At 45.5% G+C, this 15,092-nt stretch overlaps 1 protein-coding gene across 1 annotated transcript in view; it reads right to left on the bottom strand.

Moving 5' to 3' along the window:
- Nucleotides 1-555: 555 nt before the first annotated feature.
- LOC139767324 (discoidin domain-containing receptor 2-like) overlaps nt 556-15,092 on the bottom strand; it is a 62,453-nt gene continuing 47,916 nt past the window's right edge. The window contains 9 exon segments of the mRNA XM_071696616.1: nt 556-3,106; nt 3,109-3,840; nt 3,843-4,202; nt 4,891-5,101; nt 7,534-7,667; nt 12,074-12,253; nt 12,973-13,207; nt 13,876-14,107; nt 14,263-14,365. Coding sequence (XP_071552717.1) covers nt 2,505-3,106; nt 3,109-3,840; nt 3,843-4,202; nt 4,891-5,101; nt 7,534-7,667; nt 12,074-12,253; nt 12,973-13,207; nt 13,876-14,107; nt 14,263-14,365 — 2,789 coding nt within the window. The 3' untranslated portion in view covers nt 556-2,504.

Below are 15,092 nucleotides of genomic sequence, written 5' to 3' on the forward strand. Positions count from 1 at the left end.
GAACAAGTTTTAATTGGGGATGTGGAAATGAGAAGTAAATAGATGAACCTGTGTTTATACAAGACCTTTTTGTGGTTAGTGTTAGAAGCGAAAATGAAGCTTGGTTTTTTTTCGTCTGGTGATCAGAATATGAAGTATGCGAGACTTCATCGTGATCTTCTTCAAAAAGGGATTTGACGTGTGCATGTTAAGGGATTTGACATATGTATGTCTAGAATACAGTGTTCTGGGGTCATAGATTTGATTAAGACATGATACATAACCTTTGGCCTCGTAGGGCGAGAGATAGAAGCAAGACTTTAAAAAGATAGGAGACTACAACTTCAGAATACCTGTCAACCATGAGTGAAGAGAACACACCGAACCTCTCTCGTATCCCTGGTACATACACTAGGGCCCGACTAAGCTGCTGGTTCTTCCCAACATAGTCAATAATTTTCATCCGCTTTAGTGGCAGTGTCAAACTTACCAGACTCCACTGCCCAGGAGGTACAGCATCTTACCCTTGGTTGGCATCCAAATACGTTTCCGAGAGGAGTGAAGAAAATGATCAGACACAGAACATATTTATTCTGTACACTGTACATTTCAGAATGACACTGAGGGTTTACAATCATCAAAATATTGCAGTATGGTGAAGCTACAGAGTAAAGCAATTGCGGGATGAAGTCCATTCACCGCTTTTCAATACTTCCACGAAAATATATACAAGTGCAGTTAAGGCGTGGCGTTGGCTGCTGTACCATTACAGATCCGGAAAGCTGTGAGGTAGGTAGGTAGGCAGGCTTCCGGCTCACTCATAGCTCGCCCAGCAGATAAGAGAGAGCTGGGATAGGAGACTCCCGGCTCTCAACCATAGATTCTGCTAGGAGATAGGAGGAGGCCTTTTTCCAAGACTACCAAACACCCCTTTGCCTCTATACCTGCTGTCTATACAACCCCAACGATATATATATCTATATGTCACTCACATAATACATACACTTATGTAGAAAGTCTTGCATGATATAAATAGTTAACATCTGATCTATGGAGACTCTCAACCAGCAGTGCCGGATCAACTGGGCCTTTGGAGTGGTGATTCCTGGAAGTTGATGGAGAGATACCAAGAGATTTGGCACATTTCCATGTCACGAATCCCGGGGGGGGAAAAAAATGGGAGGCATTTTCTCCTCCAGACCCTTTGAATCCAGGAAATCTAATAGTTTTCTCTCTATTCCAGCTTCGGTGAGGCAATGGTTTTCCAGCGTCCACTTTTACACCTTCTGAAGCGAGAACTACACGAAGGCGGAGACTGACGGAGGTGTGGTGGAGTGATCACGTTTCTGAACCCACCACACAACCATTGTATACTCTGCTATCCTCCTCCTCCTCCACCTATGAACAAAGTCAGGTCATGGAACTCAAAGGTAAAACGCTTCCATCCAGACCACAATGGCACTTAGGTTAATTTTTAAAACATGTTCATCTTCAACAAGAATTTATACATATCCCATCCGCTGTCTCTACGAAGACTCGCATTTAAGATCCTTTTCAATAAGGATTTTCATGAAACAAATGAAGCCCAGATACTATTAGCTAAAGAAATCTGAAACTACACACTGGAAAAACACCACTACTTCACTTTGACAGGCACCGAATTTAAGAACTATCTAAAGAAAACGCCGAACTACATCGCTCATTTAAAAAGAAAAAACTATTTACTTTAAAAACTATTGATAGAGTGATAACTTCGCACCAATAAATATTCATAGAAAGTAGGATCGACTTGTGATTGTTCACGCTCTGACAACGTACAGAAGGTAATACGTTGTATAGAACAAATTTTTTTACAGAAAATACATCCATTGAACGTCCACACGACGCTCAGTCCCTGACTATTATATATCACAGATTAATCACAGACCTCAAGAACGAACAGTTTGTGGTCAAGAAAAACATTTTCCTTTTTTGTGTGTGTGTGTTTTGACGCCAGAGTTATCTAGACCTCAGCACTGAAGTCGTCCATATACCAACACGTTATCCTCAACTCTGTTCGTTTACTTACACGACACACACACACACACATACACGTATTCCAACTACGGGTCCATCATCGCAGAAGCAAAGATTTCATAGGAAGCTTAACACTTCTGGAGATCATCTTTTACGAACGGTCTCTCGGGGTGCGAGGTTAAATAACCTTCTTTGACAAGATCTGGAGAGGGAATATATATATATATATATATATATATATATATATATATATATATATATATATATATATATATATATATATATATATGCACTCCTGGTATATCTTCTCTCGATCTCACATACACTCTCTAAAAGTTTGAAAGTTAACTCACTGTACACATTGTAGGGTTTAATCCTCTTGTTAACACCACAAGGATCCTCTTGTAGGGCGTTAGAACACCTCTCTTAAGCCAGTTTGATTAACCCAGACTCACTTTCTTTGCAGCTTCAGGAACATTGAAGATCTACCAGAAATAGCGTGAAAAGTCTCATTCCAGGTAGTCGAGGGTGTAACCTAGATTTTTACGCTGTAGGAACATAAGGATCTCCCAGAAGGGCGGCCGCTGGCGGTCGTTGGGTCTCCAGCATGCGGCCATCATGTCGTACATCTCCCTGGGACAGAGAGGCGGCTGCGGCAACAGCATCATACCGGAGCCGTCGCCATGGTAGCAGTGAGACACGTTCTCCAACACGCCGTCGTCACTCAGTTCCTCGTAGGGCTGTTGACGTGCCATCGTCAGGATCTCCCAGAGGGTCACGCCGAAGGCCCACACGTCACTCTTGGTGGAGAATCGACCTTGAAGGACAGATTCCCAAGCCATCCAACGGATCGGCAGCATAGTTTGGTGTTCCTTCAGCCGGCAGTAGTCACTCTGGTATTTGGTCTGGCTCATGCCAAAGTCTGTGATCTTAATGAGAAGGTCTCTTCCTACGAGGCAGTTTCGTGCTGCCAGATCCCTGTGGACCAAACCCAGCTTTTCCAGGTGCTTCATTCCCGACGCGACCTGGGAAGCGATGTAGATCAGAGCGCCGTAGCTGAGAACAGGGGGGACTCTCCGCAGTCTTTGAAAGCCGTTCTCTGTACCACTGTGGTGGTGTTCTCAGGAACATGTCTCTGTAGGAACTGATGGAGGTCGCCGTATTCGAGGTACTCCTGTAGAAGACAGAGGGGATCAGAGTGGGTCGTCATGCCCACCAGTCGTGCGATATTCGGGTCATCGATGCAGCTTAGGACTCGTGCCTCCTGTAGGAAGTCCTCTTTCACAGTGCTGTCAGCTCGGACATTGAGGGTCTTCAAAACTAGTGTTTGTGGTTCGCTTTTGGGAAGGTTTCTAACATCGCAGAGTTGGATTGTACCAAACGTTCCCTCCCCTATCGTCTCTCGGGTACAGAATCCGTGCCTTCCAATTTCAGGAACAGACTGTACCTTTCTGACATCAGGACCTTCAGTCACGGCGTAGACGACGTTGCCCGCAACGCCCTGGATGTTGACTGCCTGGCAGACTTGCGAGGCGGTGAAGTAGTGTTGCTTGGGAGGCGGCGGGATGGGTGGCGTCGGCGGGGGTAGATTCGAGAGGTCCTGAGAGATCATCTTCGTCAGAGGTGGCCGGGTTAGCGGAACAGGTGGCGGCGGAGGATGGGCATCTGAAAACGGTGGAGGGGGCGTCACATTCATGCCAGGTACTGCATAGTCGACCGAATCGTCGGTGTCTGGGGGTAAGGGACATTTGAAGGGCACGTCAGACGACGAGATGGCGTGACCCAGGGTATGGTAGCCTGGGTTGTGGATAGGGCCCTTGTATGGCTCTTGGTACATGGCCGTAGCTTCTCCTCCATCGCTACGTGGCCGTAGAGGTTCCCTTTAGCTCGAGAGTAACCATTAGACAACTGCGAGAGATTCATGTTGATATGCAGATCCTTCATCTTCATCGAGACCTTTCTGGTGTCGACACCATTCTCCTTCGAGAGGGAGGCCTTGCTGGCCTTCTTGGTGAGCCTCACGCGGTAGTACAACACGCACAGAGCCACGGGCACCACGGCGAAGACCACGCCCAGGGTGACCAAGCCTCCTACCAAGAGGCCGGAGGAAGTAGAGTGGGCTGGAACCACAGGCACGACCTTCTCGTTCACCTTCTCCGATGGGGTCGGAGGCGGCGACTCCTCCGTCAGGTTGCATCGACATGGCTCTGTAGAACAGAAGAAAATCAAAACATAGCAACCTGCAGCTACAGAAAATAGAAAAAGAAAGTTTCAAGCGCCAAAATAAAGAAATAGGGACACTATTGCTATACTTTATCAATAGACAAGAATACAACAGATTTTGACTATCGAGTATTGTTTACATCAACAGCTACGGTATTACCTTAATACTGTAACAAAAGAGTAACGATAATATTACAAATACTGATCATATAGCAATATTGAAGGTGGTAATAGTCTTATTAGTGGAAATAGGGATATCACTGGTAATAAAGTAATGGTGGGTGCTGAAGTGATAGGAGTAGCTACTGGTAATAAAGTAATGGTGGGTGCTGAAGTGATAGGAGTAGCTACTGGTAATAAAGTAATGGTGGGTGCTGAAGTGATAGGAGTAGAAGGAAAAATCCAGAGATAAGGACTTAAGAGATGCTACGGCAGCGCCAGATACACCAACACCTTAGGGTCGTTAAGTCACCACAGTACAGACGATCTTAACTGACGGGGGGATTCAGTGATGCCACACAAGTTACAGAAATAGAAGCAGCAGTAATAGCAGCAGCTGCAGCAGTGAAAATAAACAGCAGTAGAAGCAGCAGAAGTTACAGCAGCATTAGAAACAGAAGAACAGCAGTAGAAGCAGCAGCAACAGCGGGACCAGAAGCCGTCAGAACTTACCGGAGTCGAAGGCGACCTCGGAGATGAGGATCCACCTGAGGGAGAAGTACAGCTGCAGCTTGACGTACTTGCCGGCGGCGTTGTGGAGTTTGATGGTCACGTTACGAGCGTTCTCAAAGATGCGATCCACCACGTACTCGTACTCCACCGGCGCCAGCACGTGGTAATGCTCCCCGCCCACGCTGAAGAGCACGCGCGCCCGGGCGAACACCTGCCGAAGGAAGAAGGGAGACGAATGTGAGAACACCTGGCAGGGAGAAGCACGGGAGAACTCCTGCCGGGGAAAGAGGCAAGAGAGATACCCGATAGAGAGAGCGAGATCTACCGACCTCCTCACGGACCTGGTCATTACTCCTGTAAACGCAAACTCTCCACACGCATTAAGAGATCACCATCAAACACACACGTGATAATTAGGAGCGAGTTTACACCTCGCCGACCATACTCAGACCTAGTTAACATATCCTACCAGAGGTCACGTGTTGGGGTTTATCACAACACTTATCCATCTTCGCCCAGAGGCGAGGTGGAAGGGGACGAGGGGGGTAACTTTAAGAACCCTTCCTGCATTGACTGGTCACTATCAAAGCAGACACACGAGGCACAACTCTCAAATATGAGGTTGTATTACATTATGGCGAATGGATGAAGGCAAGCAAGTATGAGCGTGTACATTTGTATATATGTATATATATGTGTATATGTTAAGTAATGTATGTGCGTGTATGGGCGTTTATGTATATCATATGTATATGAATCTGCATGCATGTTTGTGGTTGACTATCAAGTGCACATATATATCTATTGTGTGTTTTGTGTATGTAATTTATATGGGTGTGGTTTGTGTTCATGTTTATACGTGCCATTTAATTGTTAAAGCTCTTGAAATGTTATAACATTCCTTTATCTTTAATCCCAAATACATGTTAGAATATTCTTTTTTTTCATTTTCAGTAGCAAAATGTTTTATTCACCTTCATGGATTACAGATTATGGTCATACCTTTTTACATATCAAATTCCCATAGACAATGTAATAAAATATCGAAATTAATATTCATAGATTACTTTTACATTACCCCTATCCCACTTATTTGAAAATAAGCTCTGGACTGTGTACCTAATGACTATATTGAACACCTTGAACAAAGAAGTGTTCATTTTCCTTTGCTCTTTACTTGTGGCTCCCATATTAACTATTGGCCTTAATAATCCCTGGCAATCAATAATACCTCTAATAAAGTTAACAGGAAAAGAAGACCCGTAATACATACACGAAAGCAAAAAATCTACTAAAATTATAAGAATAACTGAACACCGTGTATGTACCTCACCTCGCTGCAGATTAAGAGAATGGAAGACTAGAATGAAATAGTCTCCCAGTACTGTCCCCCTCTCTCCTCCTCCCTCCCAAGCATCACCACATGTTAAATATTTAACTTGAACCCTACTGTATCGCGATGTAAAACCAGCAGCTCTCGTGGGCACCACTACCCTCTAATTGCGTAGTTAATCGCTCCTTAACGGCCTCCCTTTAAATGCCCCCACTACCTCGCAGGCGTTAGGATAAACCTCGTGTACACACACAGCGTTAACTTCCTGCATAACTAGGAATGACCTGTTTTCATGCCTTGGTGGGCGGGAGTACCGCCTCTACGGTTTGTGGCATTATGTTGCTTTTTAAGCAACTGGCACACCCTGTAAGACGTACGGTACGGGCCAAGATTGCAAAGATTCGACCCCCATGAGATTAAATACGGTGCAATCTTTTGAGACTGACGGTACAACTTGGAGCACGTCGGTATGGCCTTTGAACACGACGGTACGACCCTTGAGCACAACGGCACGACCACCGTGTACGACGGTACGACCCTGGAGCACGAAGGTACTAACCCTTAGGTCAAGGGCCAGTCCTTCATACCCATGATTTGTACACCCTTGTTCAAGACTCGTACTAAAGTGCCCAAGGCTCGAACTTTAGTACTGAAGGGTTTTTACCGTGGTGCTCAAGGCTCATATGAACATGCTCCAGGGCTGAACCATCGTGCTCAAGGCTCATACCAACGTGTTCAAGGCTCGTGCTCGAATGCTAAAGACGTAGAATATATCTCATAACACCTGCTAATCTTACCATCAGAGACGAATCTCAAGATTTCTGAAACAAGTGAACATATCTACGTATCTCTGGTAAATAGATCTTGGCCAAGATGTGGACTCCATTAAGACACATCTGGGCGCCCTAAAGTGGTCTTCCTAATATAAACTAAGACGCTGGAGACATGTACTTCGTCTTTATTGAAGTACCTGATGTAGATTTACACACCAGGTACTTCCCCGTGAAGGTATTACTGTAGATCGTAGATGATAGGGGAGCGAAATGAATGCCCTTGTTGAAGTTATTGCAGTAGATGTAGACGGTAGAGTACCTACCTGGATGTCCTAGATGAAGTTGTTGCTGTACATGTAGACGACCTACCTGGACGTCCTTGGAGTAGTAGTTATTGCTGTAGATGTAGACGGTAGAGTACCCACCTGGACGTCCTTGGAGTAGTAGTTATTGCTGTAGATGTGGACGGTAGAGTACCCACCTGGACGTCCTTGGTGAAGAAGTTGTTGCTGTAGATGTGGACGGTAGAGTACCCACCTGGACGTCCTTGGTGAAGAAGTTGTTGCTGTAGATGTGGACGGCGGAGAAGTTCCTGACGGAGTCGAACTCGAAGGTGATCTCGACTGGCTGCGTCTGGCGGGTGTCATTCTTCCAGCCCACCCACTCGTACCCTGGTGGGAAACGGAGTGAGGAGGAAAATTACTCATAACTGAATAACTGAGAACATCGCAAAGAAAAAATATTATAGACCTGAAATTATGGAAATGAGATCGTATGTTTGAAGGCTTCAAGAAGGAAAATTGCACACGGGGAAAAAATGGTAGATAAATACATCAGGGACAGGAAAATTCTAGCGAATGTTTGGCTACTGATGTTATCTGCGAACAAGACAATTGAACGCAAACATTCATGAATTCAAAAAAATTTAGACATCGAGAATAATGAAGAAAAAAGGTTAAAGGAAATAGAAAACTTGCTGGCCATAACGACCATCAACCTGTTTGAGATCCTTGAACTCTATAGAGCAATGTGGTACGACCCTTAAACACAACGAAACTATCCTTAAGCAGCGTCTACAACTGCATGCTTACACAACCGTGTAAACACGCAACAACCGTAACTAAAAATGCGTGAACGGAATCCATAACCACGTAAATACACAACCACCACAACTATATACGTACAAATCCTCCATAACCAAGGGAAAATTCGCAGCTTCCACAACCATGTAAAAATACACAACATCCACAAGCATGTCGATGCATAGCAACCACGTCAGTACAGAGTATCTACAACCCAATAAACACAACATCCACCGCTACAGGCACACGCACGCACAGCAACCACAACTGGCCGGCGACGACGTCTCACAAGAACTATATACGTACAAATCTTCCATAACCAAGGGAAAATTCGCAGCTTCCACAACCATGTAAAAATACACAACATCCACAAGCATGTCGATGCATAGCAACCACGTCAGTACAGAGTATCTACAACCCAATAAACACAACATCCACCGCTACAGGCACACGCACGCACAGCAACCACAACTGGCCGGCGACGACGTCTCACAAGAAGGCTCGAGTCATTAACCTACCTACCCCCGCAAGGCTCTTGAGGTGGGGGAGGAGCGGGGGAGAGAGAGAGGGAGGGAAGCAGGCAGGTTACTGGGTGGGACGGGTGGGGTGGGGTTGGTGGGTGCGGTCTTCGCCACGCTTGACTTAAAACAACAGTACTTTGGAAAACTTGCTTTCAACCCTCATGTACCGGTGTGTGTGGTAGTGGTGTGGTGTGGTCGACGCCACAACCCCCGGCTCTCGGAGGAGGACGACCAACGTAGCAGAAGACCTAACCACCACCACTACTACTACTATAGCGTTATCTACGGCCATTAATCACAACACGGAATGAGCATTTACGCGCCAACTCTCCCCATCAACACCTTGTATTATCTGGAAACTCTCGTGTCAACCCCAATGCCGGAACGAGTTTAAGAATATAGTTTAACAACTTGAAAATCCCAACACAAATGTTAACTGGCAGTTCAATACTGTTTTTAACCATTCAGGAATACAGAAATATATCTTATGTATGACGTGTGAATGGATATAAGCCTTAAATAGATGTGAAATGTGGTATTTGGCATTAAATACACGAGTGTTCCAATAATGTAACAAGCAACACAAACACGCATGACACATTGGAAGAAAAAAAAGTACTTATATTTCATACCGATTTCTGTAGACAGGCGACAACACAACTCCAAAAACCATAAAGAAAACATCTTTTTAGCTTTAGAATATCTATTGTTTCGATATACATATTGTTCAGATATACGTAGACACAGCATTTCAGTGAAGAGTATGGGTGAAGGGCACACAAAATCTACTTTCTATACTAACAGTCACTTGAAATTCAGGGTACATAAAAGGCCAAGAAAAAAAAGAAAAAGGTAGAGTCTTCCGAACTTTCTATAATCTTTTAAGAAAAATCTCCCTCGAAAGGGAGGACCTCCTGAAGGATTTCTCTCTCTTGAAAAGAAGTAAATAAGGCGGCATGCCTAAGCTGAGGGACGGGGTTGTGGTGCTGGGAAAGCAGTTAATGGACCGCCACTCGCTCTCAAGAGACGCGGGCTCTGAAAAGCCCAACGTGTCTTACATATTCAAAGTCTCCCCCCAAAGGATGTCAACATGGAGTGCACTTAAAAAGTTAAGCCCGCCGGGCCGACGTCATGATAATAGTGAAAATGACTGTAATAATGATAACTAATTACTGATACGAATATGAACACTATCATTCATTACGATTAGAACTGTTGCAAGTTTCATAATGATAAATAGTAATTGTAATAATGAAAAGTCCCACACACACACAAGTGATAGAGAATATAATGTCTTAAAAAGGACCCCAACTCCTCATCAAACTGTGGAAATAGTACAGCATCTCAACCATGTGTGTGCGTTGCTACCAGTAGTACCGACTACAGGAAAATGCTAACCCAACTAGAATATCATACAAGGGTAAAAGCTTGAAATAAAAATATATGAAGTTGACTAACCAAAAGAACTTCTCACGAGGAAACGACAGTTAATCCCCCCATTCCAAACAATTGACCTATCCACCTCTCGTTGGCGTGATAAACCGCTTGACCTCGCAAGTTTATCATGTCCAAAAAATAAAGTTCTACCTCCCCATCTCTTCCTGGGAACAAATTGAGCCTCACAACAAGACCCTATGGCGAGTATATGCGAGAGAATCCCTGCGCATTATATGTACCTCTAGATAAATTTCGCGTACACCATAGAGGAAGACCTGTGACCCGCAGATTGTCAAGGGAACAAAACCCTTCTCCGCTTTCGACGTTAAAAGAAAGGAGGGATGGAGGCAACTGGGGTTGAGGTGTCGTCTTTCAGAGTACCCACCTGACGAGGTGGTCTAGGGAGAAGCCATTGTTTCTCAGCTTTTATTGGCCTGCGTAAAAATGTGTGCTGGGATGAAGGAGAGAGGGAGGGAGGGAAGAAGAGGAGGAGGAGGAGGAGAACACCTTAGTGTGTCAGAACTGACGAAGGCCCAGCCTGTCGCTGGTTACATCTGAAGGGAGAACAGGTCTATAGTCTTTCAGTTGGTCTTAAAATAATCCCCTAGTGAAATCACCTCATTTGTTCTTATACTCAACAAGTCATTAAGCTTTTAACTCGAGGTCCACAAGTACATTAACTACTCATAGATGACAATTTCATGTTATTACTTTAAGCCACTGTGGTAAGATAAGCCTTTGAGTATAACCTCGAGCAAGGATAACTTTGCTCGTTCGGTATAACTTACCAAGTAGGACACCTCAAGTACAACCTTACTGGACATGATAATCGCAGGGTATATCTCGTATATAAAAAAAAACCTTTCACTACAACATCTCGAGTATGTCACAACCCTTTGTTAAGTCTCTGTGTTGTAATAACTTAATATCTTGCGCACAACTTTCTGGAAGGGCTAACTAACCTCTTGGGTTAGTTAGTTGAATACTAAGTACATCATCTTAAGCGCGATAATCTCTAACAACACCTTCATATCTCATCCTCTCGCCCATAAGTATGCTTCGATAACGCAATAAGTAAAGCAGCTTTAGAAAGTCAGAGAGTCTTCGATGCTTTTTTTTTTTTTAGCCCATTATCTGGAAGCCTACAGTCGTTCCAGTACTGCAGACCAACCCAGAGTTTCTTCAGCTCTCCGAAAGAGAGAGATAACTCGGAAAGGCCAACAGAAAAAAAAAAAAACACGAGTAAGTGCCTAAAGCCTGAGATGATAAATGAGCAAAAGAAAAGAAGGAAAAAGTACGTCGAAGTATTCTTGCGAGAGAGATAAGTTAGTTAACTTCCACGAGCTTTGAATAGGCACTTGAGCGTAACCGAAGAGGTTCCAAGAGGGTAAGAGGTCGAAGAGACTTCTAAATGATGTCATACCGGTTTAAAAGTCTTTTCTCTTCTTTTCTAAGAGTGCGTTCAAGAGCTTAGGTTGGTTTTTCGTACCGTCAGACGAGAAAGACTGTTCTAAAAGGTAATCTGAAGCAGGTGATCAAAAAACGGATTTGCACTAAGACTCGTTCATCGATCAGTTCGATAAGCTTCAAAAGTTAGGTTCGTTCATATGTGGTGTTCGAACTCTTTTTGTTTTGCATTCCGTCTTTGGGTGGGTGACCTACAAACCATCTACAGATGGTCCGTTGGTTTTATCTTTTTTATTTTCTTCCTCTCTGATGTTTAACATTCATTATAATGCAGACTCTAAATTTCGGGACGTTTATACTTGACAGACAGACGGTAAGTTGTGTGCAAATGAGGCTATTCATCATACGCTCCTGACGCTTCCCGGCGAAGGCGTTAAAGGTAATGATTGAGAAAAATAATAGTTAAAGAAGTTCCCCCCCAAAAAATAAACCTCAAACGCCGACCTGTGACCACACCTAACCACTTGTTAGGGAGTTGGTATCAAAACACTCCCTGAAGTTCGTCAGAAAAATATATATATTTATTTTTACTTTCAAAAAAGGTTGACGCCCTTGAAGATATGACCTTACCTCTGCCACGACCTAGGGCGTCGACCCGGAAGTTGGTGTGACCCGTCTCGCCGTCGGTGAGCTGACCTAGGCCTCCAGAGAGCCAGCCTCCCTTACGTGACCCGTCGTAGGTCAGGTCACGGAGGTTGTAGTCTCCGCCGCGCGGGTCACCGTCAGGCATCGAGTAAGACACAAGTCCGTCTGGAAAAAAAAAAAAGGAAAAAAGATTGTCTTTAATCACTAGATATCCAACGCAAGTTTATGTATTGCTGCTGCAGCACACAACAGTTTACTGTATCCGGTCCAGACATTCTGAGGCGTCCAGCACACACACACACACACACACACACACACTAACATACCTACGCAAGAACATTAACACAGCTATGCTACAGAAGAACATAGCCACACTTCAAGACAACGTAGTTACGCCAAAAGACGAACATAGCTACACTTCAAGACAACATAGATACGTTAAAAGACTAACACATCTATGCTGCAAGACAACACAGCTCCACTTCAAGACAACATGGGTACCCTACAAGACAGCAGAGCTATGCTGCAAGACAACATAGCCACGCTACAAGACAACATAGTCACGCTGAAAGACAACATACCTGTGTTACATGTTGCCACTGACCACCGTCTAATATAGCTACAAGACAATATAGCGGTCGCTGACCATCATACAACATAGCAACGCTACGGGACAATATACAGCTATACTACAATAGACGACACAGTAGAATAGCTATGCTACAGGACAACATAGCTACATAAGACAACACAAGACAGCATAGCACAATATAGCTACGCCACAGGACAACATAGCACAACTACGCTGCATGACAACATAGCACAACATAGCTAGGGTACAGGACAACATAGCTAGGGTACAGGACAACATAGTGACTACTGACCTGTATAGCGGCAGCCGTAGAGCTCGACCCTCATGCAGACTGTCCTGGGATGGTCACTGTAGGGGACGAACCTGACCCTGGCAGCTATAACTGGTGGGCTCAACTGGGAGGTCTGGGCCAGGTACGTGTTGCTGTTGCCCTCCAGTAACTGTGGCAGAGAGAGAGAGGGAGAGGTGAGAGTGTGGTGAGAGCGGGAGGTCTGGGCCACGTACGTGTTGCTGTTGCCCTCCAGTAACTGAGGGAGAGAGAGGTGAGAGTTTGTGAGAGCGGGGGACAGCGAGAGCGAGTCTAGGGACATACAATGGTTATCACTCCTTAACTATAACTATTTGGCAATTAGGTCGAAGAAACTAGTATTTGATCTTGTAATGAGGTTAAGTAACAAGGTTGTTGGATTGGTATGGTATGTGGCCACTTGTGAGCCAGCCTAGGGCCACCAGTGGCCCACGCCTGGCCACAAGTGCGCCACAACTCGCCTGTTTCACAACCATCAAAGTAAGTGGTCCAATGGTCCAGCCTGGGCCACCAGTGATCCAACCTGGGCCACAAGTAGGCCATACTCCACCGCCTACCCCCTATCACCACATCAAGCCATCCAGGCTGGGCCACAGTTGGGCCACAAAACCTCCTGCCCACGAACATTAATGTAAGTGGCCCAGTAGTCCAGCCTGGACCCCCAGTGGGCCAACCTGGGCCGCCTGCCGGCCAGCCTGGGCCATCATAGGTCCAGCCTAGGCCAACAATGGTCTAACCTAAGCCACAAACAGGCCACGCCATCATTATATGTGGCCCAACGGTCCAGCCTGGGCCACCAGTGGTCCAACCTGGGGCCACAAGTAGGCCACAGCTCACACACTACCCCCTACAATCACATTAAGCCGGCCAGACCGGGCCACAACTCACCTCCTGTTCCCGACCGTCACTGTACGTCGTCCAGTGGTCCAGCCCAGGCCGCCACAGCTGCAGCTTGTACTGCTTAGCAAACTCGAGTCCCTGGCCGTTGCCAAACCTGCCCTGGACCTCGACCTTGGTGACGACGTGTAGGCCCCCGAGGTTGACCTCCAGGTACTGGTCACCTTCCCTGTACACCATCTCCCTCGGGCACCAGGCTCCTCCTCCAAGCTCCACATGCGCCCTGTTCAACGAGTGAAGACAAAATGGAGAAGGCGTTTCCTCGTCGTCTCCGAGTTGGCAAATCCTTTGTATAATAAGAACCGCAACGGCTCAACCAAGACTGGAAAGTTCCACGAGACTACACATAACGCTAAGCACGTTTGTATTTTCTCTTACCTCCCATAGATGGCGTTGACGGCGGCGTCGAAGTAGGAGGAGGCGGTTATGTGCTCGTCCGGGATAGCGCCAGACTGCATGCCCAGGGCAGCATCACACTGGCCTGACGGAAGAAACGGGTGATCTACGGTCATCTAATACGTCATGGACACATGGAATAGCTATAACCATTTACCTCTCGAGGCCGGGGATTCGAACAGGGGTCGAAGAGTGTGGTAGGTCGATTTGCTGCCACTGAACCACTGGGCCATAGTTACGGACTGAAATGCTAACGACCTACGTGTATGTTAAGACGTAAAGAAACGACAATAGCCATCAGTAGGCCAGAGGTGGAAGGGAACTTGACATCCACCGTAGTGTTAGAGAGAAAAAGTGAGAGAAAAGAGAGGAGTGAGAAAAAGAGAGAGGAATTATAACGGGAACGTATTCTCAAGCGTACACGCGCACTTAGCATCCTGAATACCTCTTTCTTAAAGATAGTTTATCACTCAAGAAGCATTTAAAGGCACAACAAAGCCGTCCAATTAGCTCCCCCCAGCCATCAAGAACCACTCAGGCGAGTACCCCCCTAGGGGGAGGGGAAGACTCCACTGGCTGAAAGAAAACGGGCATCATCCTCTCTAATGTAAATCTTTGACAACAACATGTCTCTTTTCGTTGTTTACGAACTTTCTTTAACAGGAACGTTATGTCATACGTAAAAAGCATTTCTTTTTTTTTCTTATTCTTCGTTTTTGTTAGCTAAGTTTGTTGTTTGGTTGTTCAATATGTGAGTTCTCGTCATGGTTGTGTGAAAGTGGGGGTGTGTGTGTGTGCATAAATATAGCCAC

Source organism: Panulirus ornatus, chromosome 59, assembly GCF_036320965.1.
Source record: "Panulirus ornatus isolate Po-2019 chromosome 59, ASM3632096v1, whole genome shotgun sequence".
Taxonomy (NCBI): Eukaryota; Metazoa; Arthropoda; class Malacostraca; order Decapoda; family Palinuridae; genus Panulirus; species Panulirus ornatus.